The sequence below is a fragment of the Anguilla rostrata genome, chromosome 3 (genome assembly GCF_018555375.3).
Source record: "Anguilla rostrata isolate EN2019 chromosome 3, ASM1855537v3, whole genome shotgun sequence".
In the NCBI taxonomy this organism is placed as follows: domain Eukaryota; kingdom Metazoa; phylum Chordata; class Actinopteri; order Anguilliformes; family Anguillidae; genus Anguilla; species Anguilla rostrata.
In genome coordinates, this window is record NC_057935.1 from 12659111 (window position 1) to 12687089 (window position 27979).

At 43.3% G+C, this 27979-nt stretch overlaps 2 protein-coding genes across 4 annotated transcripts; one reads left to right on the forward strand and one right to left on the reverse strand.

The window, feature by feature from the left end:
- The first annotated feature begins 182 nt into the window (after window positions 1-182).
- Window positions 183-27455, forward strand: LOC135250219 (sorting nexin-12). 3 transcript variants are annotated; one of them, XM_064326287.1, is made up of 5 exons: window positions 183-341; window positions 21456-21551; window positions 21797-21921; window positions 22064-22154; window positions 25164-27455. In XM_064326287.1, the coding sequence occupies exons 1-5, from the start codon at window positions 198-200 to the stop codon at window positions 25176-25178; spliced, it is 471 nt and encodes a 156-aa protein (XP_064182357.1). In that variant the 5' UTR covers window positions 183-197; the 3' UTR covers window positions 25179-27455. The 3 variants fall into 3 exon arrangements, with proteins under 3 accessions (XP_064182357.1, XP_064182355.1, XP_064182356.1); XM_064326285.1 differs by lacking the exon at window positions 183-341 and adding an exon at window positions 17588-17849; XM_064326286.1 differs by lacking the exons at window positions 183-341; window positions 25164-27455 and adding exons at window positions 17589-17849; window positions 24085-24100.
- On the reverse strand, window positions 3461-15193 carry foxo4 (forkhead box O4). Its single transcript, XM_064326282.1, has 3 exons — window positions 12604-15193; window positions 8556-10130; window positions 3461-7877 (listed from the first exon to the last, which is right to left on the reverse strand). The coding sequence occupies exons 1-2, from the start codon at window positions 13033-13035 to the stop codon at window positions 8586-8588; spliced, it is 1977 nt and encodes a 658-aa protein (XP_064182352.1). The 5' UTR covers window positions 13036-15193; the 3' UTR covers window positions 3461-7877; window positions 8556-8585.
- Window positions 27456-27979: the final 524 nt, after the last annotated feature.

The following is a 27979-nucleotide window of genomic DNA, read 5'->3' on the forward strand; positions in this document are numbered from 1 at the left end:
TACAATCTGTTAACAATGTTCATCAATTAATACATTGCAAGATATATTAATCGGACTGCTAAAGTCCTGGGTTATGATATTCTTTCATGACTACATATTTCTGTGATAATGTGGCCTTCAGAAGTTAATTCCTCCTAAGACTCAAAGTGCCGTAATTAAGAACAATTGAAGCTCGTTACAATTAAGAGGATTCAATTATGGTTAGAACGGGGGGGGAAAGAATACACCGGAAAGCGGTTGTAAGCTCCTGTTTTGTGGTGGTGTTTCAAAAGCAAAACCGAAAATGGCAGACTCCTGGTGTACATGTTCTACGAACAGATCTACTACAACGGAATTCCCAGGTAAAGTAGCGGTTTATCACTTGTACATTAGCATCAGAGCAATTATTTCACACTTCCGTTGAGCGAGTGTAAAAAAAGTACAATCCATCGCCTAATAGGCTAATGGTTCAGTTGTTTATATGGGTTTGTTGCCGAGAATATGCCAAAACGTGTTCTCTAGAGGAAAAAAATAATCCGTCCGAGTTTTAACTTTAGAGAGTCATGGAATTGTGGCGTAGTCCCAAGAGTGGCATTTAAAGAAATTCGGACAGCTGGTGGGGCAATTAACACACGCGGACACATTACATATTGACTCATCAGGCACTGTTACATCAATCCAGAACGGTTCCCAACCTGTTTCGTCGACGATCAACTTACCGTAGGCTGCTTGGAAGTATACTCTGAGCAAGTTGCACAACACATCATAGCTAGTTCAGCTACTCGCACGCATGCGTTCAGGGGCGTACGCATCTCGTCAGCCATTGCGGCGTCGTATGTACAGAGAGAAGGTCGTAGTGAGTATTTACTGAGACTTATTTTGCCATCGGCTGATGCCGGTTTATTATTCGGCATGGCTTAGCTGTTACTTAGGTCTGTAAGACGCAGCAATTGGAAGTTTTTAGTTATCCATGTTAAATGTGCGCAGTATTGATGGGAGTGCTTAATGCATCCACTGTGTCATTTAACGTGATTGCCTCTCTCCCCAAGTTATTCGCAGTTAGGAAAGGAATCGTGACTTAAAATCAGTCTTGGAAGACATTTTCCTTAGAGATGATCGCAATTTAAGAAAGCTGCACATTCATATGTTTTGAAAATGTAGCCATTTCTATGACGATTTATTTTATCTTTTGCTTATACAAGTACGCCACCTAGACGCAGAAATGAACAATTGCATTGTGGATTGCACAGATCAAAGACCGAAAACCGAAACCGTCATTTAAAAGAAATGTTTTATTAGCGCGTCTTAAAAGTTGATTGCATAGAACTGACACTGGAACTTTCTTAGTTTACTAAAGGAAAGCAACATGCCACCATGTAGTGCACAAACGCTTGCTCGACATGCAAATGCTTCAAGCAGTAGTGCTTTCAAACTGAGATTTTTTTAAAGGATATTCTGGAATGACTCCTAAGGTAGTGTTTTCCACTTCCATCAACTACGCATGAGTTGACTTTTTCATGGAGGAGTAGAGTCGTACTTGTGCTGAATTCATGAGGCTGGCAGACATACAGGCTGCATTTGGCACTTGGGGTGCCCCAAAACCCTATTAAGCAGCATTTAAGTGTTTCCATGGCTACGCACACTGGTGTTTGCAGTTGGAGCTACCGCTGTTTCTCACAACCAAGGCCTAATTATTGAATTAGCGAGTTGTGCTCTGCTGATGGAAATGTATGTCTCGTTTCTGGATATGGCCCAAACTCTTCCTCTGGCATCTTTCTTTACAATCTTCAGCCCTGGTCTCTGTGCCTCAGTGTGCTGTTGAATGGCTGTATTGTGGGAGAAGTGTCTCACTCCACTGATTTATCACTGTCCGCTTGGCTAAGCCTGTGATTCCCAGTCACTGGGCCTGGTCCTTTTGCCACTTTTCCCAAGCCTCAAATGCTCTCCTCACATACCCCACCCCTTCCACCACCAAAAAAAAAACCACTTGAAGGAATATGGGTCACATTTCAATATGACCTCAAAAAGAGGTCAACTATAAGGAAGTGTAAATGCACCCTATATAAATACTCTACCAATAAAATGACCTGTGAAAATGACAATTTATATATGAGGCAAGAGCAGTTGTGTATCTGGTCAATGATTGTATTTATTTTTATTTGAAAACATTTCATTAAATAGGAGAGCTAGAAAAAATATAATGAAACTATTATCTCCTAAAGTCTGCAGTGGCCATCTGCCTTCTCATAACCCCACCCTCCCAACTTCAGCCCCTCCCCTAGCTTGTCCATATTGTCAAAAAAACAAAAACAAAAAAAAACCTTTTCTCCCTCCCTCTCTTCCGTTTTCAGTCTCCGCATTCATACACCGGCTCACACAGATCGCTGTTGTCCTCGGTTGCTGGAGAGAGAGAGAGAGCTATTATCACAGTCCTGGAGGACAGAGACAGCGTAGAGGCCCTTTTCTCCCCAGTGCCACTTTCCTCATTCAGGTTATTATGGGAAATTTGAAGTTGAACTTCTGTCAGGCAGTCTGTGCGGCTGAAGTTTCTTTGGGTTTCCATGGTAACCTTTGATGGACTTGCTCCCAGCACCTGAAGTGTGGGTCACACAGTGCTTTTGTATTACATCCCACTGAAGTTTCCTGCACACAATGGGAACCAATCCACAGCACTATAGTGCAAGCAAACTGGCAGCTAAAATTCTTTCTTTCACATCAGCTAATCTTTGGAGGCTCAGGCTCGAGCACCATCTTTGAAGGCATTTTTTATCACTTTTCCAGAACTTCTTCAGCTCTTTGTTTGCTTAGACCACATTCTTCTTGCGGTTAACACCACAGATGTTCAGCTGATTTTCATATTCACAATATCCAGTTTGCCTTAAAATGTTACATTTCGTGGTTTGTGCACCATGCCAGGAATGCACTCTACTAACAGTTATTAATATAATAATAATAATAATGCAGTTTTGTGGTGGGATTTCGTTCCTTTTGCTTAATATTTTTAAGCTTCCTTGCAGGCTGCACCTTTCTAGGCAAAACATTTTATTTTAAGTTTGAACCCATTTTTTCTTCAACTAGGACATGGGTGGTAGAGCTAGGAGATTGTCTTCGCTACACAATCCTGTCCTTTTCAGCACCACACAAACACCAAATACCACACGCTTGTAAAAGCCCTTTTTTGTTTACATGAAATGAGCAGAGCGCAAAGTCCTGAGCAGCTGTAAGATCTTTCAAGCTTTAAGCAGTTGTGCAGTTTGAGAAATTACTTGCGGGTCTTTTGTTGTGGCTACTGTTGATTGCGCCAATGGTTAGTGTCTGCATTGACTGCTTTGTTTAAATCATTACACTATTCAAGGTACTGTATCTTGGTGTTCATGGGTATTGTCTTGGCCATATACAATTTTTAAGATCTGCACCTGAAAGGCTGGAAAGAAGAAATGCATAAATACAACGTTCAGAAATGAAATAAATCACCACTGAATTTGTTAAAGATTTAGTTTATTTCCTTTCTCTGGGGCTGCTTTCAGAGCTGTCACCTCCAAATTAACTTTACAATATGTAAAGTGAAATCAGGAGAGGAAAAGAAAGAAAATCAGAATTAATCAAAACGTACACATGTACTGGCTATGTACAATTCACCAATCCCGACCCCCTCCCCCCCACCCCTCCCCTCATCAAAAAAGAACAAAAAAAAACAAAACAAAAAAACTAAACCCTCAAGTACTAAAGTAATATCAAATGGGATGCTTACCAATTATTTCTTAGAAAAAGAAGAAAACTACATGCTATATTTCAACTTAGGAAAATAATGAGAAGAAACGAATGCACAAAACAACGAGAAAACAAAGAGAAGTAAATTGAATGGGTAGAGAAGGGCAGATTTAAGGGCAGAAGCAGGAGGGTTCGCCTCCTGCAGAGGGGTTGAGGTGTGCAGCCCAGCAAACACTGTCTGAGCGGGCATGTTCTCTCTTCACACTCTTTCAGCACTCAGACGGTCACTCTAACACTGGATATTCCACACTCACTCCCACACCGAATACTGAGCACGCGGATTGTCGCTGTGCTGTCACACTCGCACCGGCTATCTGACGCTCGAGATTGTAGCCGTCACGCTGACTGTTTAACACAGGATTGTCGCACTTTACAGTCGCTCTCAAACTGACTCTCAAACACTCAAAGATTGTCACTCCACAGTGTCGCTCGCGTGATTCTCCCCTAACACTCGCATGGCCCGTCACTCGCACCAAGTGTTCTTCGCCGTGAACTTTCCAACAATTAGATTGCCACCCATCACATGGTCACATGTCACGCTAGCTTCTCAACACTCAGGCTGTCCCTCGCCTCTTTAGGCACAGTCACACTTAAGCGGTTTTCGGTACTCGCGCACGCACGCGCACACACACACACACACTCTCTCTCTCATACTGAGCCTGAAATCACGCACGCACGCGCAGTAGCACAAACACACACTGAAGCACTCACACAATCAGTCACCTTCTCACTCGTGCGCTCTCAAACTTGTGTGAGAAACAGACAGGATCACAAACTCTCCCTCTCCCACACACACACACTTACACACACAGCAGAGAACCTGAAGAGAAGAATGCCCAAAAGACATGGGCTACAACGTAAACAAGTCTGGTTCATCAAGGTATAAAATCATCGTAACAATCATTCACTCTTACAAAGCCATCAGTTCTTATTTTTGTATGAAATGTTATGAAATATAATTGCAGATATACTCTATTAAATTGTAGACTGTTCGGCATTAGGTTAGTGTATTTGCAATCTTTTTTAAATGACAATGTTGGGGGACAACCGGTTTTTTTTCTTTCTCACTCTAACCACTACGTATAAACATTGTGAGTTCATTCAACGTTGCTTGTGACGCTAATAAATCATTTCAAAACCCTGAAGTTTAAATGACTCCAAAGAAGAACACAGCAATTCTTCACATATCATGTACAATTGCATGTGGGATAACATCAAGCACAGGTTTAGCAAGAGAACAACATAATGCTTTACGATTTGGTTTTACGTGTTACCCTGGTTGCTGCTGAATTATGAGTGAGATTTCCTAATTGATAATCTGAGAGAGAGCTGGAAAGAACTGTTTTAAGAGAGTGGAAAGCTTACACATCCTCCTCTCGAGAAACCATAATACCAATGTAAAAATTGTACAGTGACAAAGAAAACAAAAGATAACAAAAGAAGTTTGTCATGTCTTGATCTGATACAGCTTGCAACATGCGATAGTGTTCACTGGCAGTTTTCCAACCTGGAAACTTATTTATTTTGTTTAAAAAAAAACAAACCAGCAATATCAAATCCTAGGACTCTTCCCAGAATGCCATATTTCAGGGGATATCTGCCATTCCAAATAATTTTATTTTTTAACCGAAACCTTTGCAAGATGTGAATATGCTCCAATTTTAAACGACCTTTAAATATTCTGGTTGCCATGGTAGCTGGTCAGGGCTCCACGTAGGATGGGCGGGGCCTATTTTACCTTTCTCTCCCAGAAAAATCTGAGGAATTGCCCAAAAAAATGCACAAGTGCCATCAGGTCACCTCTTTACTTCCTTTTGGGCATCTACCGCTTCCTTTCTAAATTTAACCGGATCAGTTTTTGTAAACGAGCGCTTAAGGATCCGAGATCTCTGCATACGCGTGAGCCGAACGAGAACGTGGAGATTTTCGCCCGTCTGGTGAATAAGTGCCAAATGAAGGGTTCTACTCAAAGAGGGGGCGTAACACGCCCTGCACCTTTTCTACGTGGCTGAGGTTAGCCTGGCCGTTAGCGACAGGCCAGTGTTCTTGTTTCCGAACCGTGAAGTGAAGAGACTTCCTGCCTGCCTCAGCGAGGCTTCGGCAGACTGTGAAGGCTAAAAGAAAAACAGACTGAAGCTTCTAAACACCAGCTTTCCTCCTCCTCGCCTCATCTTCTTCATTTAAGTGTAATATTCTGTGAGCCAGTTTCTTTGAAACTCGTCTACACTGAAAGACGACCTGCTGCTCCTAAATCTGATAAGCTGTTCTTAGTGTTCCTTTGGTTATGTATAAAATCTACGTGCATTTCATCTCTTATAAAAAATAAAATATATAGAAAATGATTGTTAAAAATTATCTGAAATGAATTTTCTCTGATTAAAAAATGAACGCATTAATTTCTTTGCTTACAGTAGCAATATATTTTTAATCTGTTAATGACACTCAACTAATTAATAACTTCCATCTGAACTGTATATTAAACCTATAATCAAATATACTTTTTCTTTGTTTACACTGTATTCATTTCTTACAAAAGGTTAGTATATGAAAATCTAATCAGCAATAGAAAAAAAGATTTCATAATCAGCCTGTTCCTCCAGCTTGTGGAGGAAGGCAGAAGCTGCACTTTCCTTACTTTAAAAGGACAATAAAAGCTCCAAGAGAACTGTACCTTTGTCAAGAGTTTTTCCATTTGCTTAGTTTAGAGGGTTATTTACATGTTCTATGTTGCATTGAGGATATAACCCAATGCGTTTCCATTTTGTTAAATTGAACAACAGTTCTCCTCCCCCCTTCTGTCTGGAGAAAGGTCATGGGGGGGGGGGGGGGGGGATCTAGAACCATTTCTTGTCCCTGCGAATGTTCTGTAAACATACTCAGGTGTACACAAAGTTCAAACTTTTCACTCTGAAAGAAAGCATACTGTATCCTGGACCATCAGAATACAAGGCCAGCCAATTGACAATTGACCGACGTTGAGGGGGGAAAGAAACATTATCCCAGAATGCCCTGCACACAAGTCACATTTCTTCATATCAGTATACTGTTAGCTTAACTGTACACAATAAATGTCAACAGAATGAAACCCTTGCAAATAGTCGCTACTCTGCACTGGCGAAGGCTCTTTGCTGAGTGGCGGTCACAAATGCCGTAAGGTAAATGCATATTTTAAACAGCCATGCTATTAAACCTGGTACATATTTCATCCTAGCGATTTCATGATCCCCCCCCCCCCTCCCCCAAAAAAATCAAGAACATTTTCGTACCATTAATGCGATATCGAATAAGCATGGTTTTAACCGCCCCGTCCATTACCGTTCACATTAACAGGCTCATCGCTGAGATTGCCCTCCAGAAGAGTTCCTCATCTCAGGGGATGTTGATCTGGAGCCCAAATTCAATCGAGGATCTTCACGCCCAACGAGGTCGCTGGGATCCACAAATCGCTTTCTCGCGAGCCGCCATTTTCTCCCCCCCCCCCCCCGAAAAAAGCCGAATGACATTTATTTTCTGCGTGCATCATCATTCTCTCCTTCAGACGAAAGAGATAAAGGGGAAGAGGAATATCATCCGGTCTCTAGGACCGTAGTAATAATAGTAGTGACAGTAATATGCGTGTAAGCATTACCGTTGTGCTCCACTTAGACAGTCTTTCCCTTCCTTTGTCATGCTGTTATCAGTGACCCCCCTACTGACATAACCGTAACGGCCGTTGCAAAAACAATATCAAACATTAAGAAAGTTAGCCAGGTCCAAAAGTTTTGCACAAAGTATTCCAGCATGAATCTCCAGGTTCCGTCTTCTCTTTCTTTCTCTCTCTCTCAGGAGGAAAAATTACCATTGGCACGTGACATGGATGAGGTTTGGTTTTCGTGTTACAAATGGAATTGTAAAAAAAAAAAAAAAAAAAACGACAGAACTTAAACCAAAAACTACATTAAAAAGAAGCTTGCAAAACATAGTTGGCATAGACCAAGTGAGCAGTCACCAGAAATGAGTACACCGTGGAGTTGATGTGTTTGGAGGTATGGTGCAGGAGAAGTGGGGACCCCCATATCCCCACAGGGGGTTTGTCCTCTGTTTTTTGGGGGCGGGGGTGGGGGTGTGAGGTTGATGACGGATCTGTCCTGCAACAATGGAAAATAAATACAAATGAAGATCATTCCGACACGCAACAGCATCCCTGTTGTGTCCTAATGCTGTCGGACATAGTCGGAGGACGGGAGAGGGAAAGGGGGAGGGGAGGAGAAGAGAAAGGGACGAGGCCCTTCAGGGAAAGAGGGGAGGATGCGGCGAGAACAATGGGAGGAAATGAAGGAGAGAGAGGGAAAGGAACGCGAGAGGGAGGATAAGAGGGACACTGGCGAGGATGAGCGCTGCATAGATTAAGGAAACCAGAAGCTTCTCTCTCTCTCTCTCTCCCTTCCTCCCTCCCTCCCTCCCTCCTCACTGCCGATTGTTGCTCAGCAACGTGTCTCAGCCAAGGATCTATTAATTTACCTTTCTTTGTCGTCAAGCACAATTTGTTTGAAAAAGTCCTTTCCAATAATTACATTTGGCTCAATTATTCAAACAGCTTCCATACATTCAGAAGTAAGGGCACTGAGGAATATGTTTGCCTGATTATATGTAAGTCCTTCTATTGCCTGATTCATTTAGCTCCAGCCCCTCACTAATGAAAGCACTGAAAGAGCAGAGGCGGAGGGAGACTGTACACTAATGGCCGGTACTGCTGAATACTGTTCTATGCTAAGTGTCGAGGGGAAGGGAGTCTTAAGCGGTTGTTGGCAGTGTTGAGTCAGTACCTGGCCAAGGCTGCAGGAGGCGCTGGAGAGTTAGCTGGGGACCCAGTTGTGGGAGGAGCTCTGGGTGGTTGCGGGGCCTGCGTAACCCTGACCGCCCTGCGGAATGGGGTCAAAGTTGAAGTCGATGGCGTCCCCGTCCATGAGGTCGCTGTTGATGATGTAGTCCACGTCGCAGTCCAAGTTCTCGGTGAACATGTCGATGTCCAGGTCGGTGGGCAGCCGGTCCTGGCTGGGGAGGAAGCAGCTGGGGCTGGCGAACGGGCCCACGGCCTGGAGACCGCCGTTACCGCCCGCCAACGCCATGCCGCCGCCGCCGCCTAGCAGCATCCCGCCGCCCGCCGGACAGCCCGAGCCCTGGGCGAGCTGCGCCTTGAGCGCGGTCATCTGGGAGGGGTCCGGGGTCATGCCTGGCAGCAGCATGCCCAGCCCGAGCTGGGGCTGCTGGTGCTGGGGCTGCTGCTGGTGCTGGTGCTGGTGCTGCTGCTGCTGCTGGTGCTGCTGCTGGTGCTGGTGTTGCTGTTGCTGTTGATGTTGCTGCTGGTGTTGCTGCAGGCTCATGTTCTGCTCCATGCCCTTGCCTAGCAGCAGCTGTCCGGTCTTACCCCGACCCTCCGCCATGGCCCCGCCCAGTCCGAGCAGCCCCGCCCTACCCTGGCTGGGCATCAGCGGGTCCACCTGGGTCATCATGACGTCGCTGGGAGGCGGCGAATCGGAGGTGAGCAGAGCCTCCAGGCTGGAGGGCACGCGCACCCCAAAGTGGGAGCCGCGGGAGCCGGGACCGGGCAGGGGGTTAAAGAGGGAGTTGCCAAAGCTGGATGTGGAGGGAGCGTTGGAGCCGGCACCCTGAGAGACGGAGGACTGAACCCCAGGCTGGGCGGGGGGCTGGGGGGGCTTAGAGGGCAGCAGGGGGCGGTACGAGGGGAAGCCAGTGCCCCGGGGTAGGAGGGTGGAGGCGGAGGGCAGGGGGGTGGGAGGGGCCGGGGGGGCAGGGCTGGGGCTGGCCCCGCCCTGCTGGCTGGTCATCAGGGTGAGCCCGTCGATGAGGTCCAGGTCCTCCATCAGCGTTTCGGTGAGGGTGGGCGGCACACTGGTGCTGGCCGAGTAGCCCCCCAGCAGCCCCTCCTCGGGCAGCTCGTCCTCGTCCTCGTGCCCCGGCGCGATGGGGGACAGCCGGCCGCTCAGCGTGCTGGCGTTGGAGCTGGTGCGGGGCCGGAAGCTGGTCCACATGTCCGGGTCGTCCAGGCTGCCGCGCGACGACGGGCTGCTGCTGTTCACCCCCCACTTGGAGAACTGCTGGGAGGAGCCGGGGCTGTCCGCGCCTCCGGCCCCTCCCCCGCCTTCCCCAGGCCCCGCCCCGCCGGGCCCCGCCCCGCCCGCCTGCTTCTTGGTCTGCTTGGCGCGCATGCGGCTCTTGAGCAGCTTGCTGCTGTTGTCCATGGAGGCGGCGCGGCGGCGCGGGGCCTTGCCCGTCTTGCCCCCCTCCGGGTTCAGCATCCACCACGAGCTCTTGCCCGTGGACTCGTTGTGAACGCGCAGGAACTTGTTGTGCAGCGACAGGTTGTGGCGGATTGAGTTCTGAGGAGAGAGGCAGGCGTAGGACACAATCACTGAACACGTTAGTTCCCACGGAGTAATTTGTTCACTGTATATACCGAGCTATACGGACACCGTGTAACTAGACCTACGGCTGTCAAAAACGTGCTGAACTTTTCAAAGTAAAACTAGGGCAATAACAGCAAAGTATGAGAATTCTAAAGTAAATGAGGCCTCGGTACTCAAAGGGAATCTTGTATGAGAAACGCAGACTGAGACTAAGACAGCAGGATAAGTGGGCAACCGCTATGATGTGGGATCAAAAAAACACAAAGCGCCATTTTTAATGACTCCCAGAGCTGCACCTGAGCGGGGCCAATGACAAGCAGGTGTGGAAGTATTCAGAAATACGCACGGGTCTATCCCCACGCTTGAAGAGAGGCGGTGCATGAGAGCTATGAGCTATGCGCCAGTGCCTGTGAGCTTTACGGACCGCAAGAGATTGTTTTCCCCCATCCTAAAAATATCTTGATGACAGATGGAAGATGTATGTTGTTGGGTTATCTGATTTCATTGAACAGGGGATATATATATATATATATAACTAAGTTATGATTTCTTTGCACTATAAGACATTGAGACAGTAGAGGAATTTACAATTTCAATATTAGATAAACATAGAACGACCCTTATGAATGTATGTATGCCATAAAAATCACAGGAACTCCCATCCATACGCAATTCAGGAAATGAACTGAAATCAAAATAAACTGAAAAATTAATCGAAAAATTATCAGGTCATTATGGGTCTTTAAATATTTAATTTAATTTATTTTAGTACTGAGAGCAAGTTCTTCTGTGACCATCTCATCAATGACTTGTTCGAGGAATGGATCTCTCCTGTCCACAGCAAATGATTTTAAACAATTGAATTAATAAAAAGTGTCTTTACATGAAAGGAAAACGGCATGCGTTTGAATACACAAATGAACCTGTTCAATATAAACGATGTAAACAAACGCCAAAGAAATTGCGATTCCTGGCCAGCGGCCGCACTTGTCCTTATTTTAAAACCCTCCCAATGAGTCTCCCTTTAAAGAGTGACCCGTGGTGTCCTCACTCTACACCGGCCCCTCCTGCTGCTCCCCCCAACACTACGAAATACCAGTCATATAACTTTATGAGCAGCTGAGGTGGTGGGAATGCAGCCTCGGTATGGACCGCAGCTGACTATCAGATTACTCTGTATGGAATACCACACGGCACATGAGCGTTCACGCTCTTCTGACACGGCTGCATCCGTTTTCAATGCATCTTTATGGCGTCCAGCCGAAAGATGCTCAAAACCTGACAGCCGGCTACAGTGGATCGGTCCACAAACGCAGTTTTGAATCTGCGTGAACCCTCTCCACGTTTTTGTTTCCATCTACGCGCCTCGAGAGAAATCAGTCCCTGTTTATATCATTTTGTGAATACTACGGTGCACACCGGGGCCATAAATTAGGACTCTGGGGCAATACGGGATAATTAGAGGTATTAATCTGAGGCGCACAAAAACAAACGTTTCCTTTTGTAGCCAACAAAACACTACGCCTTTCTCACCACTTTAATGAACTTCCACAGGTCCATTTACAATTAGGTATTTAGTAGTGTGACTGAGGCACTTCTGGGTGAAAATGTGGTGTAAGTAAAACTTAGTGCTTGTAATTAGACTGATTGCCCTGAAGGGGGCAAACCTTTCGCTACATTAAATTTAAAGGGACAGTGATTCTAAAGTTTCACCATGTCCTAAAATGTTTTCAGATTCAAACATAATTCTGTGACATGTAAAGATCCAGATACACTTAAAAAACCCAAATCTGTCCATCTAACCACCTGTCCTGGGTGTATTCCTGCCTCTCGCCCAATGCACGCTGGGATAGGCTCCAGCACCTCCCTGACCAGGATAAGTGGGTATAGATAACGGATGGATGGATGTCCATCTAACCTTGCCGCTCTTCTGAAATATGGTGAGATTTTGGGTCTAGAAAACATCACTGATTGGTTCAAAACACCACTGGTAGATGAGGTCAGTTATTCCTTCACCATACAGAGCTCTGAGACCCTTCGACAGGTGATATGACTGTAGCCATCAATTAGAGATTTTCAGACCAGCCCTCATGCACTTGACTCCTCCATGTTCTAATGGCTCAACAAATTATTAGGGCAAATATGACTGAAATATTACAGTTACAGTCAAGAGTCACATTAAAGTTTTACATTACTTCCTTTGTGGGGTTAAGTCTTGTAATTTAAGCTGTCTGGGGATATAGCTAAAATGAATAAATTATGCCCATAAAGGGTTCTTAATAGTCATAATATTCTGTCTCTTTTCCACATAAGTTAAACTGAACAGACATAATTTCAATACAGATGCAACTGTGACCATTTGGAGACTGATCAAAATGACAATTACATGCGTTTGGCTTTGTAACATGGGCGAGTAGGGGAGCTACAAAAGGCCATACACGTTTACCTTCCATCCAGCAGAACTATTGCTGTCTCCTTTATCCTTGAAGTAGGGCACGGTTTTCACCATCCAGTCATATATCTGCGCCAGAGTTAGCCGCTTCTCAGGTGAATTCTCGATGGCCTGACTGATGAGGTCTGCATAGGACTGGCTCCCCCAAGCGTTGCGTCGCGAAGAACCCTTTCGAGGTGTCGCTCCGCCCACTCCGGTCACAGCGCCTCCCTCTGAAGTGACCGCTTTCTCGGGCTCGGATGTGATTTGCGGAGGCTCCTGCTTGTCCTCTTCTGCGGGCGGTGTTCCCGCGGTGGACTCCGCACCATCCGCCCCCTCCTGTTTGACAGCTGAGATGTCGGGCCTATGCAGCGGCCATGTGCACGACCTCGGGCGGCTTTGAGGCTCAAAGTCTGGGTCGATCGGGGGTACCTTTTCTTCTTCCATTTTTTTTTGTTTGTTTGTTGAAGATTTTCTTTTTCAGAAAAGTTAGTTAATAAACAGTATGTTTACTTTTATTATCAGCACTTGTCCGCTATTATTTAAAATTTGTTTAAAAAAACAAAAAAACTATACTATAACGGTAAATTTGAAAATGAACATACACCAAAAAAAATTAAATTAAATAAAAACTCGGTCATTTAAAAAAATATATATTTGTATAAATCGTTAGAGTATTGTTGGACACGTGCGTGCTATAGAGGAAAATGTGGCTGCCCGGGTCTACAGTACACTGTACCTCTGGAGACAGAGACTTGCAAATTGTTCGAGCTCCTTGTCACAAGAAGTCAAGTTCATTCTCCGTCTAGACTCTCACAATAACAATAACAGGCGAATTGTTGAGAAGAATCGCAATAATCTGACTACACCAATATAGCGTCAGTTAATCCTCCGATTGGAGATTAAAAGGACCATATAATCTCCTTAATAGTAGCTAGCTAAAACCTCCAGATTTAAACTGGGCAAAGAGGCTGGAACGGGTTTGTTTTGTTTACATAAAAAGAACAAAGGAAATTCGAAGAGGAATGCACATAAAACGAACAGGATTAAGTACAAGAAAGAATCTGACTATAAATGAATAGAAGCAAGATGGCAAATCGTCCATGCAGATGCCAATGTCAAATACTGTACTGTTTCAAGTTTTAATAAAGCACAATTTACGAATCCGTCTTAGTTTTTTTTTACTACAAACAAAAAGAACCGCGTTTGAGTAAAGTGGCGAGATGAATACAAAAACATAAAAGGAATAATCAAAAAACCTGATATTTTCTCTCCTAAACAGATCAAATTTCACTCCCCCCTTCCCACGTTTTATATTTGGTCGTTTAATAATAATAACAATAATAATAATAAAAAAATATATAGTCGACAAATCCCGGCGATACAATGGAGGGATGTGAATAATAAAAAAAGAGGATTACCGTAGTAGGTCAGTATTACAAAGGAGCGATGTGACTGACTGGCTTCAGTCTACGAGTTGTAAACAATCTCCCCCTCCCTATTCCACAGAAGACCGCCCGACCGCGACGCTAACATTTATTTTATTTTTTATTATTTTGTAGCTTAAGCGAAAGACCAAGTCTGGCAAAATAATAATAATAATAATAAACTTCAGAACAAATTTCTATTAATAATATTAATTTAAATTTTGAGAACCCCTTTCACTCTGACATTAAGCAACCCGTTCATTTGACTAACGTTAAAGCAGCCAGCTACCGTTAACCTAAAACAAACTGCAGCCAACAAAATTACCTAGCAAGCTAGCTAACGAGCAAGATTTCAGTGGAAGATTGCGCTGCAACTGATGTTGCCAGTTATTCTTTTTTTCAGAACTTCTTCATTCATGAATATTTTGAACCCCGTATCTACTTGAAGCGTAGAAGACAGAAAAACGCATAGCGAACGCTAGCAAGCTAGCTAGAAAAACATCGGTGAATTTAGCATAACAATGAACTGCAGCTGTATATTCTGTCAACAACCGAACGGCAGTATTGTCACAATCTTACTAGAAAGTCTGGTCATGTTGGACAAGTAACAGGTGTGATGGAAATAATGGAAAGGGAAATCCGACTTCTCCAGTTTCAGGGCTGCACGCTCTTCCACGCTGCTAGAAAGCGCGTGCCACCAACTGCCATGTTTCTCGGGAGGCAGACCATACGACACTCGCGCGGCCACAGGACGAGCTGGCAATTCGTTTCAGATTCTGTCCTTGCGCTTCTTCTCTTCTGTCGTATTTTGAGTAAAAGGGGTCAGGCACGCACCCTTGTGACAATAAGCGTCCACTTCTACTCCTCGAGTGCAGTTACTCACTTTGCGGTCACTCGGGCAAAACTCAACCACGGCTCTTTTAACATGACAAATAGCTGGCTAGCTAACTCGCTAACGTAAACTCCAATTATTATGGAGTTAAAAATATTAAAGAAAGTCGAAGAGATCCATTTGTGTCCTCTTCAGATCGTTTCCTCCTAGGCCCTCGGCGTTGTTTCAACCATAATCTGTATATCCAAATACTCACTACACGGATATCTTTTTTTGTTTTGTTTTGTTATGACTCGACGCGAAGCCTCCCTTCTGACGTCTGTTTACCACAGCAGGACAACTTGTTCTGCGCTTGCGTGTCAAGGGTTGCTGGGAAATGAAGTCATGTGATAACTAAGCGCCCTACTTTAGTTTAGCAAGTGTAAATTAAGAACGAGCAGTAAGCCAATTTTGCGTGTCGAAATCACCGTTATGTAACAGACTTGAAGTCTGGTCCATGTGTGTCGAGCTGAAGTTGGCTAGACACTTCATGACATAATTAATTAGATTTCCAAATTAGCTACTTAACGCTCAATGAACTTGTGGGGTACTTTGTTCAGCACCGTTTATCATGAACAGCAACAAGCTGATAGATAATTGTTGACTAAAATGAAAGCGTGTAAATACAATAATTTTGAATGTGCCAATTTGAAAACTGTTATTTGGGATTAGAGCAGTAGTCTGTAAACGTAGCTTTTAAATGTTACACAAACAAGTGTGTAGGAATCGTCAATATAGCTACATGTTGATTTACCCACTAGGAAAGGTAGGTGTATTTTGCATAACACTTAACATAAACACTTCACCAAGGAGTTTTGTGGGTCTGCGAGTTTTTATCAGCCTTTTTTAAACCGATGATTCCACTCGAAGTTTTACAGGTACCGTATGTAACCCTTAGATTGCCGTTGGACTGCTACTCAGTAGGCTTGTCAAAATGTGAAACCCGACTAGAACTGAAGTCCTGCGGATGTGCAACTGTTTATTATTATTATTGTTAGATACATTTGTTAAAGAAACAATCATCCTTGTATTCACGCCTAAAACATTGACCATTCTAAAATAAAACCTTTAAACATTAAATTTTACATTTATAAGAATCTTTCTCGTTGAAAGAAATAAAGCATTTTTTCCTCAGGCATTGTACTTAATAAAAATCGAAATCTTGCAAAGTTCTCATTGCAGTATCTGAAAATGTACGTCGATGCAGCACTTTTTACCAATTAATGCTTTGTCCCGACTTCCAGCAATAGCAACTCACCGAACAATTGCGAAAATCTTAAATTAAAACTACAACTCCCATTACGCCGTGTACGCAGTTCAACTTTGAACTGGGGTGAGAACGTGGGAGGTGGAAAAGAAGCCGCATGATGCAACTCCGTGGCCACAACCACAACCACGAGAAGGGAACTCCCAAGTGTGTGAGGCGGGGTTTTCACAAACGGGACGTGTAGCTGTTGTATTACCTCATGTTTATTTAACTGTAGGCGCCACATAAACTTGGTAGGTCCACAACTGAAATTTCACACTCAGTATCATTGGTAACTAGACGCTAGGTAGCCCACGTCTGAAATGTCTACCTAGAAGCTATCATTAATGTTGGTTGGTGTTTACTTTCATGTGTAACCGTGGCCTGAGAGCAAATCGTACTGCACACAGGAACTCTACAGCACCCTGCTCATGTATTCCACCAAGCGGGAGATCCCTGGTTTAACCGAGATCAGCCTGCTATTTCTAAGTTTTGGGGAGGCAAAGGAAATATGATTAAATTGCGCAGAAATCGAAAACGCTTGTAATTATTTTTTGCAATGACTCCATTTTTGTCGGTCATGCATAGTTACACGAATAAGAACATTAATCCAAATGTATAATTGTCTGTTGTAAATAATTACCCTTTAATGTAATTATGCATTTTGATAGATTAAACCCAAACAGTGTGTATTGCACACGAACAGGTAGACTACGTCATACATTTTATTTAGATTGAAATCATATATATATATATAAAATATATATATATATATATATATATATATATATATATATATATATTATATATTAATTACATTGAAATCAAGCTATACAGTAAGTTATCTTCCACAGTAAAGACGTAGGCTTGGAACAAATGTTAGTTGTGGCATTTTAACTATTATTTTTTAATTATTTTATTTTTTATTATTATAATATAACAGTCAGGTGTTAAACTTTTTCAGTGCTCTCAACTAACATATCGGGTCGCTTCCTATTGGGATATAGACCATCTGTTTCTGTAGAATTATTATTATTATTTCCCAAAACTGTCCCGGTTGTCAACCAACCCTACATCCATTGTTACACACCACTTCGCAATTCAGGAGGGAGAAATCTGCTGAACGCTACAAAATGCATCCATTTACATACAGTCTATGATCCAGATGCAGTGATCACTGTCATGTGAGGGAGTGTGCATAAACACACTTAGAAATCAAATTAATTTTGATACAATATTCGTGAAAGTTCAGACATGTACCTGAAATATATGAGGTGTAGCTATGTATTTAATGAGTGTATGGTACAAACAGATGGTAATGCATTTACTATAGTTTTATATTACTACATAGTTTTATTTGTATGTAGCTAGTTGGTTCCTATTGGCCAGGGTCTGATTGGTGCTCTTGGCAGCTATTGGTTAACGTTAACATTGTCAGAAAAGAGGATGGCCCAACCCGAAGGTGGTGGCACTATTACTATTGGCTGTGGACATTGCACCTTGAATTTGCCGTTTAGGTTTTTACGTCGAATGAGGGAGATCGAAGGCGAAAATGTCTGAGCCTACCGTAGCTGACACTCGCCGGTTAAATTCAAAACCTCAGGACCTCACAGATGCGTATGGTCCCCCGAGTAATTTTCTTGAAATCGATGTGTACGACCCACAGACAATTGGAGTTGGTCGGAGCCGTTTCACCACGTACGAAGTGCGAATGCGGGTAAGTATGTGTTCGGACAAGAAATCGAGGCCGAGGATTTAGGTCGGGCCTGAGTCCTGTAACGTTATGGATGAGGATCGCGGTAGTAGTCATGCAACATGACTGCGGACGGTAGGAAAAACAAGGGCAGGGCCTGGGACTCGGGGTTTAATTTGAAAAGACCCAAAGTTTTCATTTATACTAGCTAATTGTTGCTCATTTGTCTTATTGCATTATGTGGCCAGCTATCGTTATATCGTAATATCACCGGACTTAATGCAGAAGCTCGATATAGCTAGCTAGCTAACTCTATATATTAGCATTAGATACCTAGCAGCTAGTGTAGTTAGCCGTCTAGTTGACACTAGCTAGCTAACATACCATTATACGATGGAAATGGGAATGGGTATGACAATGACTGCTTTGCTTGTCAGCTATTACGTTAGCCAGCTAGGTATACTCAGACTCTAGAAAGATCTTTGTGTGTTAAGAGCGGACGGGAAGTGTTAAAATTATGGTGCTAGCTTGCCAGGTAATTATTGTCATTGGTGAGTGTAGGGAAGATAATTGTGTATATTACTAATAGCTTAGTTAGCTGTTCTTGTTTTATTTTAGCTGATTTATCCAACCGGATGGGTGGAAAGTACAGCAACATGTAGGCTAGCTAGGTTCACAAATCCTTACTCATTTTTAAGAGTAGCTACCAGTCTAGCTCCAGCCCATGACCACATTGCAACCAGGTCAAGGTTTATAGTGGTGTTTGAAGTATAAACTAGCCAAGTTACCTTAATATTTGTATTCATTTTGCACTAGCTAGCTTGCTAACATTTGGGTAACTGATCTGCATGGTTCTATTCATTGCATTGTGGCTGTCAAACGTTCCCTAGTTAGCATATCTAGTTTAATTTTTGTATTGCTAGCTTGAGACTTTAGTTGGAAGCTATTCGGTATTTTGTGTAGAAGCTAGAAACGGTTAGATCTTAAGTGGATTGCTGTTATGGTCCAGCTCATCGCTCTCACCTTGGTAACGTTAGTAACCAAACTTTAATTCCTGAAATATAAAAAAGTCTTTGTTTCTTAAAAAAGAAAAGAAAAAAACTGCTCGTCAAAGGAAGTTTACAGGTTGAAGAATTGGGTGTGGCCATTCTATTATCCTATCCAGCAAGTTACTTAATCAGAATTATTTCTGTTAACATGGTCAAATTGATATCATATAGGCCTTCCAGATGAACGGGGATGTAACGAAAAACACGGGCAGGCAGGATGGTGAGCAGGCTGGTTGAGACTTAGGAGTGTTTGCTTGTGGGTGGCTTGTGTCTGCCCTGTGACAAGTCTTGCAGCAGCATTACTAGTGTTTGATTAATAGTAAAAGGGGAAATGACCAAGTTAAATTGTTTGGGAGTGGAAGGGCTGGGGATGTCCCCTCAATTTCTACTCATGCTACCCTCTCTGATGAGTAAATGTATCTGGGTGGTTTCTGGCACCTCTCTTTCACAATCTGCATCATGCTCTTGGAGGTTTTTGGTTTAATTAGAGCTGAACCTGACATGTGCTTTATTTCAGATGCAACCCGAGTTAGGACTGTTGCTCATTGCTGCATGTACATACGCATGCATGTGCATGTACGTGCATGCACACACAGGCACACACATGCACACACGCACTCATATGAGCACAAGGAGCAGCGGATTAGAGAAGGCATTTTCCCCGGGCTGCAAGTCTGAGCTGGCGAGGCCAGGTAGCAACAAACACAGGCTGTCCCGCAGACACACACGCACTCACACACACACACACACACACAGACATGGAGAACATTCTGTCTGAGGTCACAGCACTAGCCATTGTGCTGCTGAGCCACTCAAGAGTTTCTTTCTGGCAGTAATTGTGTGGAATGTAGTCTTAATGTTATATACTGCAATAGTGAATGGTGAATTGTCTACATTTAGACACAAAATAAAAATAACAGTTTAAATTCTAATAATAAATGTAATTTTTCAGATTTTTTGTTCTACAAATGTTAATAGATTCAATTTTAGGGAGCAATAACTTCAATCGAAATGTTATTTTGATATCAAATAATGTTTTTTTTGAACCCATGTTTTGTCCCATGCAGAATTTGGAATTGGCAGTGGTGCTAAACCCTGCCGCCATCTTAAAGTAGACTGCTGCTGCATTGTGTGCACTCCTCTGATGGACTTGCCCCAGGCCAGTTCTGTCCTGCTGTCCTAGACTCCCAGTCATAGTCAGTCAGTTACAGCCAAGGCTGCAAAGCTGGTATATTCCACTCAGTGCACTGCCTGATTCTAGTAAAAACTGTTACTTGGTTCAGAGTGCTGCTTGAATCCTTGACCTATATGTGTAGTTTAGTGCTCTGGCCTGTAAGGCTGTCCTGTCCTGTAAGGCTGAGACACAACACTCCTCTAGGCCGTGACACAAGATGGCCGTACCACCACACCGTTTTTCAGAAAGCCTACTTCTTCCTTGTGATTATTTTTAAATATGGTGGATGAAAGCCAACTATTTTCCACATGCTGTTATCCAAACAGTGCTTGCCTAAGGTGTATTGTACATTTCCGTGTAAACAAATTGGATGCCATCAAACATGCATAGCTATGACTTATTATTCTGTCACTAGCAGGAAGTATACACCACCCTACAGATGCAGACCTGGACATTGAATAATGCTTTTTCGCCCCTGGATGTATGAAGGCTAAAGATCATCTATGCTGGGCTGTACTTGGTTCAGAGCCATGGCCACGCTAAATTGAATAGTCCTAATTTAATGGCTGAAGAGATGCCATACTTTGATAGATGGCTGTTTTTCTGGAGAGGGCTCGCTGATAATACAAAGACACAGAGAATTAAGTTAGGACAACATCCTGTGAGAGTATCAGTGTGTGGTTTTTCTGTGGTGATGACTTCACTGTGCAAAAATGGAATGAAATGCAAGTTTTGCTTTTTCAGCGGGTCACCATTCTTTTTAAGGTTCTATGAGCGTTATCTCCACTTTTATTTTACCTTTTTATTTTTGTTCAATGCATGCACAGTGAAATCATGACCACCGAGTGACAGGTGGACTTGAACGCGGTTTGTCATCTGTAATTTGAAGTGGAAAAACAAGCTGCTTGAAATGGGTCTTTAAATAATAAAAATTGTCATAAATATTATCTGGAGGGTCTGAACTAGTTTTGTATTCCATGGAGCATAGCTGTTCTGATGGTTTTATTTTTAGCTTGTGTCATTGAATTTGTGTGCAAAACCAGTTCTTACCTGTTAAGATGGATATATAGATGGGGAGACCAACAATTTATTTCTATCGGTACATTCAAGTAGCAATTCACCTACCACACACAATGTACAACTACATTATCAATGCAGCAACAACATTTACTAGATATTTACGAGACCAGTAATAAAAGAAAAAGTTACTGGTAGTTTGAGTGGTTCTGGCTTTTCAGTGACACGCTCCAATGCAGTTCAGTTATTCAGTTTGATCCATCTCTGGTTCTGTTCACATAGCAGATTCTTTGTACTGTAACTGAATGGAAGGTGCAGCAGCCTTTTGTTCTTATTGGTTTGAAAAATATTTTTTGCTGTTTTTTTTTTATTTATTTTTTTAACATGCAGACAAACCTTCCCATCTTCAAGCTGAAGGAGTCGTGTGTGCGGAGAAGGTACAGCGATTTCGAGTGGCTAAAGAATGAGCTGGAGAGAGATAGTAAGGTAAGCAGCTAGGGTGAATGTGCATTATCAGGATTTCAGAAGACCGCGCCACAGTGTGACGTGTAACGGCTGTAGCCATTCTGAGCGGTTTGACCGGCTAAAGCAGTAGCTATCAGTGCTTCTGATGCACATACTGTGTACACATTCATGCAAATCCTTCTGTTGCTTCTCTAGTCTTGTGTGCGGGACTGGGGTGGTAAAAATGGAAAGGGTGTGTGAGAATGCCCCGTGTCTTTCTCTGACAGATTGTGGTGCCCACTCTGCCTGGCAAAGCCCTGAAGAGACAGCTGCCATTCCGGGGAGACGAGGGCATCTTCGAGGAGTCCTTCATCGAGGAGCGGAGGGCGGGCCTGGAGCAGTTCATCAACAGGTACGGCCATTTTGGCCAGGAGAGCCGAGAAGAAAGGGTTCCCCACAGGTTTCACCGCTGACCTGAATATCTGTGTGTTCCCCCCTCTCTCCCCCCTCTCTCTCATTCTCTCTCTCTTTTCTCTCTCTGTCACCTTATTCAGGATTGCTGGCCACCCCTTGGCCCAGAATGAGCGCTGCTTGCACATGTTCCTGCAGGAGGAGGGCATTGACCGTAACTACATCCCTGGAAAAGTACGCCAGTAGGGACCAGGGGAGAGGGGTGGCGGCTGTGGGGGGGGGGGGGGGGGGGCGTGGATACGTGGGGGAGGGAGGAGGAGCTGTTCTCTTGCTGTTTTCATCCAATCCACCCTTCTACCACTTAAAGCAGAATAACGTTTATTTTTACACTAAGAAATATAAATATATATTCTATCAAAACGTAAAGCATAGAGACTGCTTTCATTTATAGACTTTTTTGTGTTATTAACCTGGTGTGAACTTTTGTCTGCTTATCATGGGTTGTGTACATGTTTATATACTGAGGCATTAAGAATGCAGCAAAATATTTTGGCTTCAGGGTTTCCCTACAAAACATATATTCACAAATTATCCGGAAATACAATTTAATTAACTTAATTTCTTAACAATAAATTAACAGAACGGGCAAAACTCACCTTGGCCACTTGCGTGTTTGTCACACAGCCGACGCAGTCGACTGGTTTGCTGACCTGTGCATGTGACGTGGGTGTGGATTCGCACACGTGCAGGGCTCTAACATTTTTTCCAAGGTGCACATGTGCACCTATGAGGTGAAATTATGGAGCGCACTAATGTGTCCCAATCAGTAGATTCGCTCCTGAATCGTTTATCCAGTTAGCGCACATCAAATGCTCCTGAAATGGGAGCGCGGTGGAGCCCTGACGCATCTCTGGCTGTGACCCACCGTGGCAGCAGAAGCTGGGGGGGGGGGGGGGACTCGCGCTAATTATGGCTCGGCCTAAATGCCAGGGCTTCTCCGCGGTAGAAGGGAAGAGGCCCCGGGGATGCTGGGGGAGGAATGTACCCGCTCCAGGGCTGTCTCGCGCTCGGGTGTGTACCTGCACCTTTGGGCAGTCTCGCACCTGTCAGCTGCGTGGTGTTCAGACTGGTTTGGCTGAACGACAGACAGGGCAGCCTCCTGCAGCCATTCCTGTACAACATGTTTGTGTATTCTTGAAGCATCTTTAGGTAGGAGGAACTGTCAACCTTTACTGTGTTCAGATGAGATCTTCATGAAATCTGGAATTATATGTATGTATGTATATATGTGTATATATATATATATGTATATATGGACACAAAAACAAATTTAATCGATATACCTTGTTTGTATGGGGGCAAGGAGTATCAGAATCTTTACTGTGAAACTATTTAAATTTTAATTGCCATGTATTGATTCTTCACTAGATGTGATTTACAAAAAGTTTGAAGTAGGAGTGTACATCGTCCCTTGACATTTATCTGTCCGCAGACCTTATCTTGCTTCCTTCAATAGCAAGAATCTTATTTAGGTTATTTAAATCAGTTCCTCAGTTGATTTGTTTTTGTATTTGACATCCATCCAGACCAGTGTAGCTTCCTAAGTATTATTAATTTATTGCTGTGTGTGCACTTCAAGAGGGGAAATACATGCTGACAGCATCAAACCAAAAGGAGCATCTCTGGGTGATGTGGGAATTTTGTCATCATGTGACCCTCGTCATATAAAAATAGCAGTTTTGTCTCGCATGACTTCAGCATTATGTGCTGTGTTGTTTCTTCTGTCTTGGCTAAATCAGTTAAGATTTCCTATATGTTTAGTAAAAACAGGAGCCAAAATCATTTATTCCATTTTTAATGCCTCTGTGTGTGCGTGCGTGTGTGTGTGTGTGCATGCATGAATGAGTGAGTGAGTGAGTGAGGGAGATTGGTTGCGGAAGTGTGCGTGTGTCCATGCTCAGTTGTTCTGTGTCTCTGATATGTTTCTGTACTTAAGTTAAAAAAGGAAGTGACATGGTAGTGTTTTGTGCTGGGTGCAGCGGGGTGGTTGAGTAACTGAGTGCGTGATTAATGCGTTCTCACAGTGAACTGAGGGACAGGGAAAGGTGCTCTTTTCTCTTTCATTGGCTGTTTGATCACACATTTTCTTCCCATTTCTTTTTAGGTATGATTAAAGTAAGTTGTTCTTTATTATTATTATTATTATTATTATTATTATTATTATCATTATTAACTCTGGCAACCCTGCTGTTGCATTGACAGTAATTACAAATTGGGGGATGGGGGCAAAGTTTTGGAGAACTGTGCATTTACATGACAATTTCTTTGTCTTTCTTTCTTTTGCCTTTGAAACTGGTTCTACCTGCTCTGGCTGGCATACCCTCTCCTGTTTCCATTTCCTGCCAGTAACATGTAACATAACATCTCAGTAGTGGCTGGTATCTTTGCTGCATGCTTGGTTTACTCTCAGATCAAATTGGTGAGAATCCATCTGTTAATCTTCATTGGTGACTTCCCCTTCATTGATTCAAGCTTGCCTTGCAGGCCTTGTTGCTTCTGGAAGGCTCTCTTGTATGTGGAGTCTAGACCGTCACTGCATATATCTCAGGCCAATACTGCTCTTCTGGATCATCGTCATCATCATCATCATCATCAAAAAGGAGGATAACATTTTGCAGTATTAACGTAGCCTAAACTTAAAATGTTCTCTCATGGTTGGAGACTTGAAGAAAATCAATTTTTTTTGTGGATGATTTATGGCCAATCCCATGGATATAATGTGAAATGGGTTAAAAAACATGATGATGATTATGATGACAGAAAACTTCTATGGGGGGGGGAATGTGAAATGATAGATTGGCCTTGATCTAAAGCTCCAGCAGACAATGCAAATGGCTGAGTATATGTGTGTTTGAAATGTGCAGATTTGCACCTAATCTGTTACCCATGTGTCATTTCTGGCATAGAATAATGTACAGGCTTTCTATTGCAGCATTTATAGCAGGAAGCGCCATGGCGAATCCTACTTGATTTGCCAATAACTTTCCCAAAATCAGCTTGCGCTTCATCACCATACGGGTCACAAATAATGTCCCAATCCCAATAATGTACCTTTTAAAAGGGTTTGCATGGGGGGGATGTGGACCGGGTGGGCAGCGGTCAGTAACTCCAGTTTTCAGTCAAATCCTATGGAGAGGGTAGACCGCAGTTAAAATTTACAGTTGAATCTCATTTTGAATCTAGCCCCAGCGATGCTGAGACGCGGAGCGCTACACCCCCCCCCCCCCCTCCCGGCCTGGCTGCCGGTTTTATCGTCTGACCACGATAAAGCCAAGCGGCCTCAACCACAGGTGACCACACCAGCTGCACCCAGCTCTCTCTCTCTCTCTCTTTCTCTCATGTAAATAATATGTACATATATATCTATATCTGGGGACACTGCGGCAGACTGCATGCGCCACATCAGCGGGCCTGCAGCTACGTGAGGTCTTGCTGGGGGAAGACGGCGCATCGCGGATTCTTGCTGACTTTGTTTTTGGGGTTTGGAGGCAGGTGGGTGGGTGGGAGGGTGGGTGATTTGGGGCATTCTGCTTTCTTTATCATTTTTTTTTTGTCATATTGTCGAGACTGTTATCAGCACCAATGCAGACATTCCACACTTTCAGTTTCTAGTTCTACCCAAGCCTACTCGGTATGACTCCTTTCCACTCTACAGAAACATTGTCTTGCACAGTTGTGGGTCTGTTTGTGTCCCGTCAGTCATGCAGACCGACTGGACTCACGGGGCAGACTGTCATGATTGGCAGCAGTATGAACCTTATGTACATGCTGCCTGTTGCATTTTGCCAGCACCACTTCTGTCTTTGGAAGTGCGGTGTGCAAATCTGCCGTCTCATTTCTTTCTATAAGCTTTTTGGCCAACGGTGACTTGTGAAAGAGATGCACAATTTCATCCCAGGCCAGCTAATTGGTATTGCTTTACCTACTCAGCAAGCGCTCCTCACTTGGGCAATTTGGATTGCACATCTTTTGCAGAATTATCCATTTTAAAACTGGATTTCACAGTGTTATCTTGCCAAATGATACAGCAGTTAACCTGCATCCTTGGCTGTAGAACAGGGTTATTCAATTACCAGCCCAGGGCTATGTGCAGCCTACCATATGTATTCTCTGAGCCCTTTGATCATTGAGAATAAGGAAAAAATAAGGAGTTTATTTCGGTGCATCAAAAATTGTGACTATGATAATGTCTACACCTGCTGTGTTGGCATATCTATAACTACAGTCACTAGAGAATAATAGCTGATTGCTAGGTGTATTTCAAGAAGGCATTGACTTTGTTTACACACACAAGGTACATTTTATTTAAAAAACGCGACGCAGTACAAGCAAAATGTTTGGTCCATATGCAAAATGTAATAAAATAAATATGGGCCCTGGGGAAAATTGTTTGAAAAACCTTGTCACAGCCCAGCTCCTTCACCACTTTTCCACACTACCACCTGCACCACTTGCTCATGGGCATCATGGAAATGAGATTGATGAAATAAGTGGAAATGTATGGAGGCCATGCCTTTGCATTACTAGCAGGTAAACGGTCTTAGACCCTAACAGTTTTTACCCTTGTCATACCTGGTTGGAGAAGAGGGTGGGATGTTGGGGGGGGGGGGGGGTATTAGAGAATCTGTCCCAACTTTTAGCTTTCTGTACATTCCATTCATCATACTGCACCCTTGAATGTCCTGATTTTTTTTAAACATAATGTTTGAAAATGAGATCTAATAACAATCGAAAAATCGCTTGTTCTGAAGACCCTGCTCAGTTTCGAGGCATCCGTTGCAAAGTCTCAGTTGTCGTACCATATCTGCTACCTCTTAACAGCTGAAAATTGGCCTGTTGATCATTGTCCCAAAGTGCTCCCCACAAGGCTTGCTTTGTGTATCTACATTAATTTCTCTCAACCCCAGGGGTAGCTCTCTGGTGCCAGCAGTAGCACACTTGTGAGCTCATACCCACATTTGGGACTGTGCTATCGAGGTGGGGCTATTCATAAATATGCCAAAAGAAATGGGCCATGTCTTCCTCAAATTCCTTTCCCCATTTTTACATGTACTCCCAAATAGCAAAGTGAATGTTTTATATGAACATGCTTTGACCATATGATTTTTTTTTTTTAAACAATTATTATTACTATTCTTTTTGAACTTTACATGTATGTAACCGTTGTAAATTGTAATCTGGGCTTTGTTTCAAATCTTCTGTCAGGAATGCTATGACCGATATTCATGTTCATTTTAAACCACTGTGAAAACCCAATAAAGAGCTGGTTGTCCCTGTCTTTGGAAAAAAAAGAGTTTAAATTGTGCTTGTAGATCTTCTGAATTCTTTGTACTGCATGTTTGCGCCATGGTAGCTTTTATATGATACTCATTCAGTACCTTGTTTAATTGTCAGCCTGTGTACTTCTACTGGTTTTGAGTGTCTGAAGATTTGCTTTGCTGTGTCAGACCCCACTAATAAAATTGTTACAGTCAATGATGCCTTAACCATTCCTGTGGTGTGTTAGGTTAATGCATAATATCCTGGCCAGTGTCTGACGCTTACTTGAATTTATATCCATACCTGCAGTACTTTGCTGATCAGCTATGCAAAAGCTTTGCCACACGGTGCTGGTTTTTTTTTCTTCTTTTTCCCAGGACAGTATTTTCAGCAGAGTAGCTCTTTTATATTCACTTCTGTTTTGCTGTTGTCTCTTGTCTGTGAATTGGCTTCATTCACATGGGTAAGAGATGAAAACTGCCTGCTGTTGATACTAATGTTGTCAGGGCCTGACTGGGCAATGCAGGAAGGCATTTGTAAATGAGTGGACCCCTTCTTGCAAACGCACTTCTCATAGAAACTTGAACAATGATGTGTCAATTGGAGGATTCAAAATGGAAGTGGAGTTATGAGTGCTCCGTTTATAAGGAGTGGAGTGATAAATATTTCTTTGTTCTGACATAAAAGTTTCAGATAAAGCAATATTGTATCCACAAGCAGTGAGTATGGTATTTTTACAG

Coding starts and splice junctions, on each gene's coding strand:
- foxo4 (XM_064326282.1), bottom strand. CDS start 13,035: ATGGAAGAAGAAAAGGTACCCCCGATCGACCCAGACTTTGAGCCTCAA. Junction 10,131..12,603: donor ATAGTTCTGCTGGATGGAAG/GTAAACGTGTAT, acceptor CTCTCTCCTCAG/AACTCAATCCGCCACAACCT.
- LOC135250219 (XM_064326285.1), top strand. CDS start 17,685: ATGTCTGAGCCTACCGTAGCTGACACTCGCCGGTTAAATTCAAAACCT. Junction 17,850..21,455: donor CGTACGAAGTGCGAATGCGG/GTAAGTATGTGT, acceptor TTTAACATGCAG/ACAAACCTTCCCATCTTCAA. Junction 21,552..21,796: donor AGCTGGAGAGAGATAGTAAG/GTAAGCAGCTAG, acceptor TTTCTCTGACAG/ATTGTGGTGCCCACTCTGCC.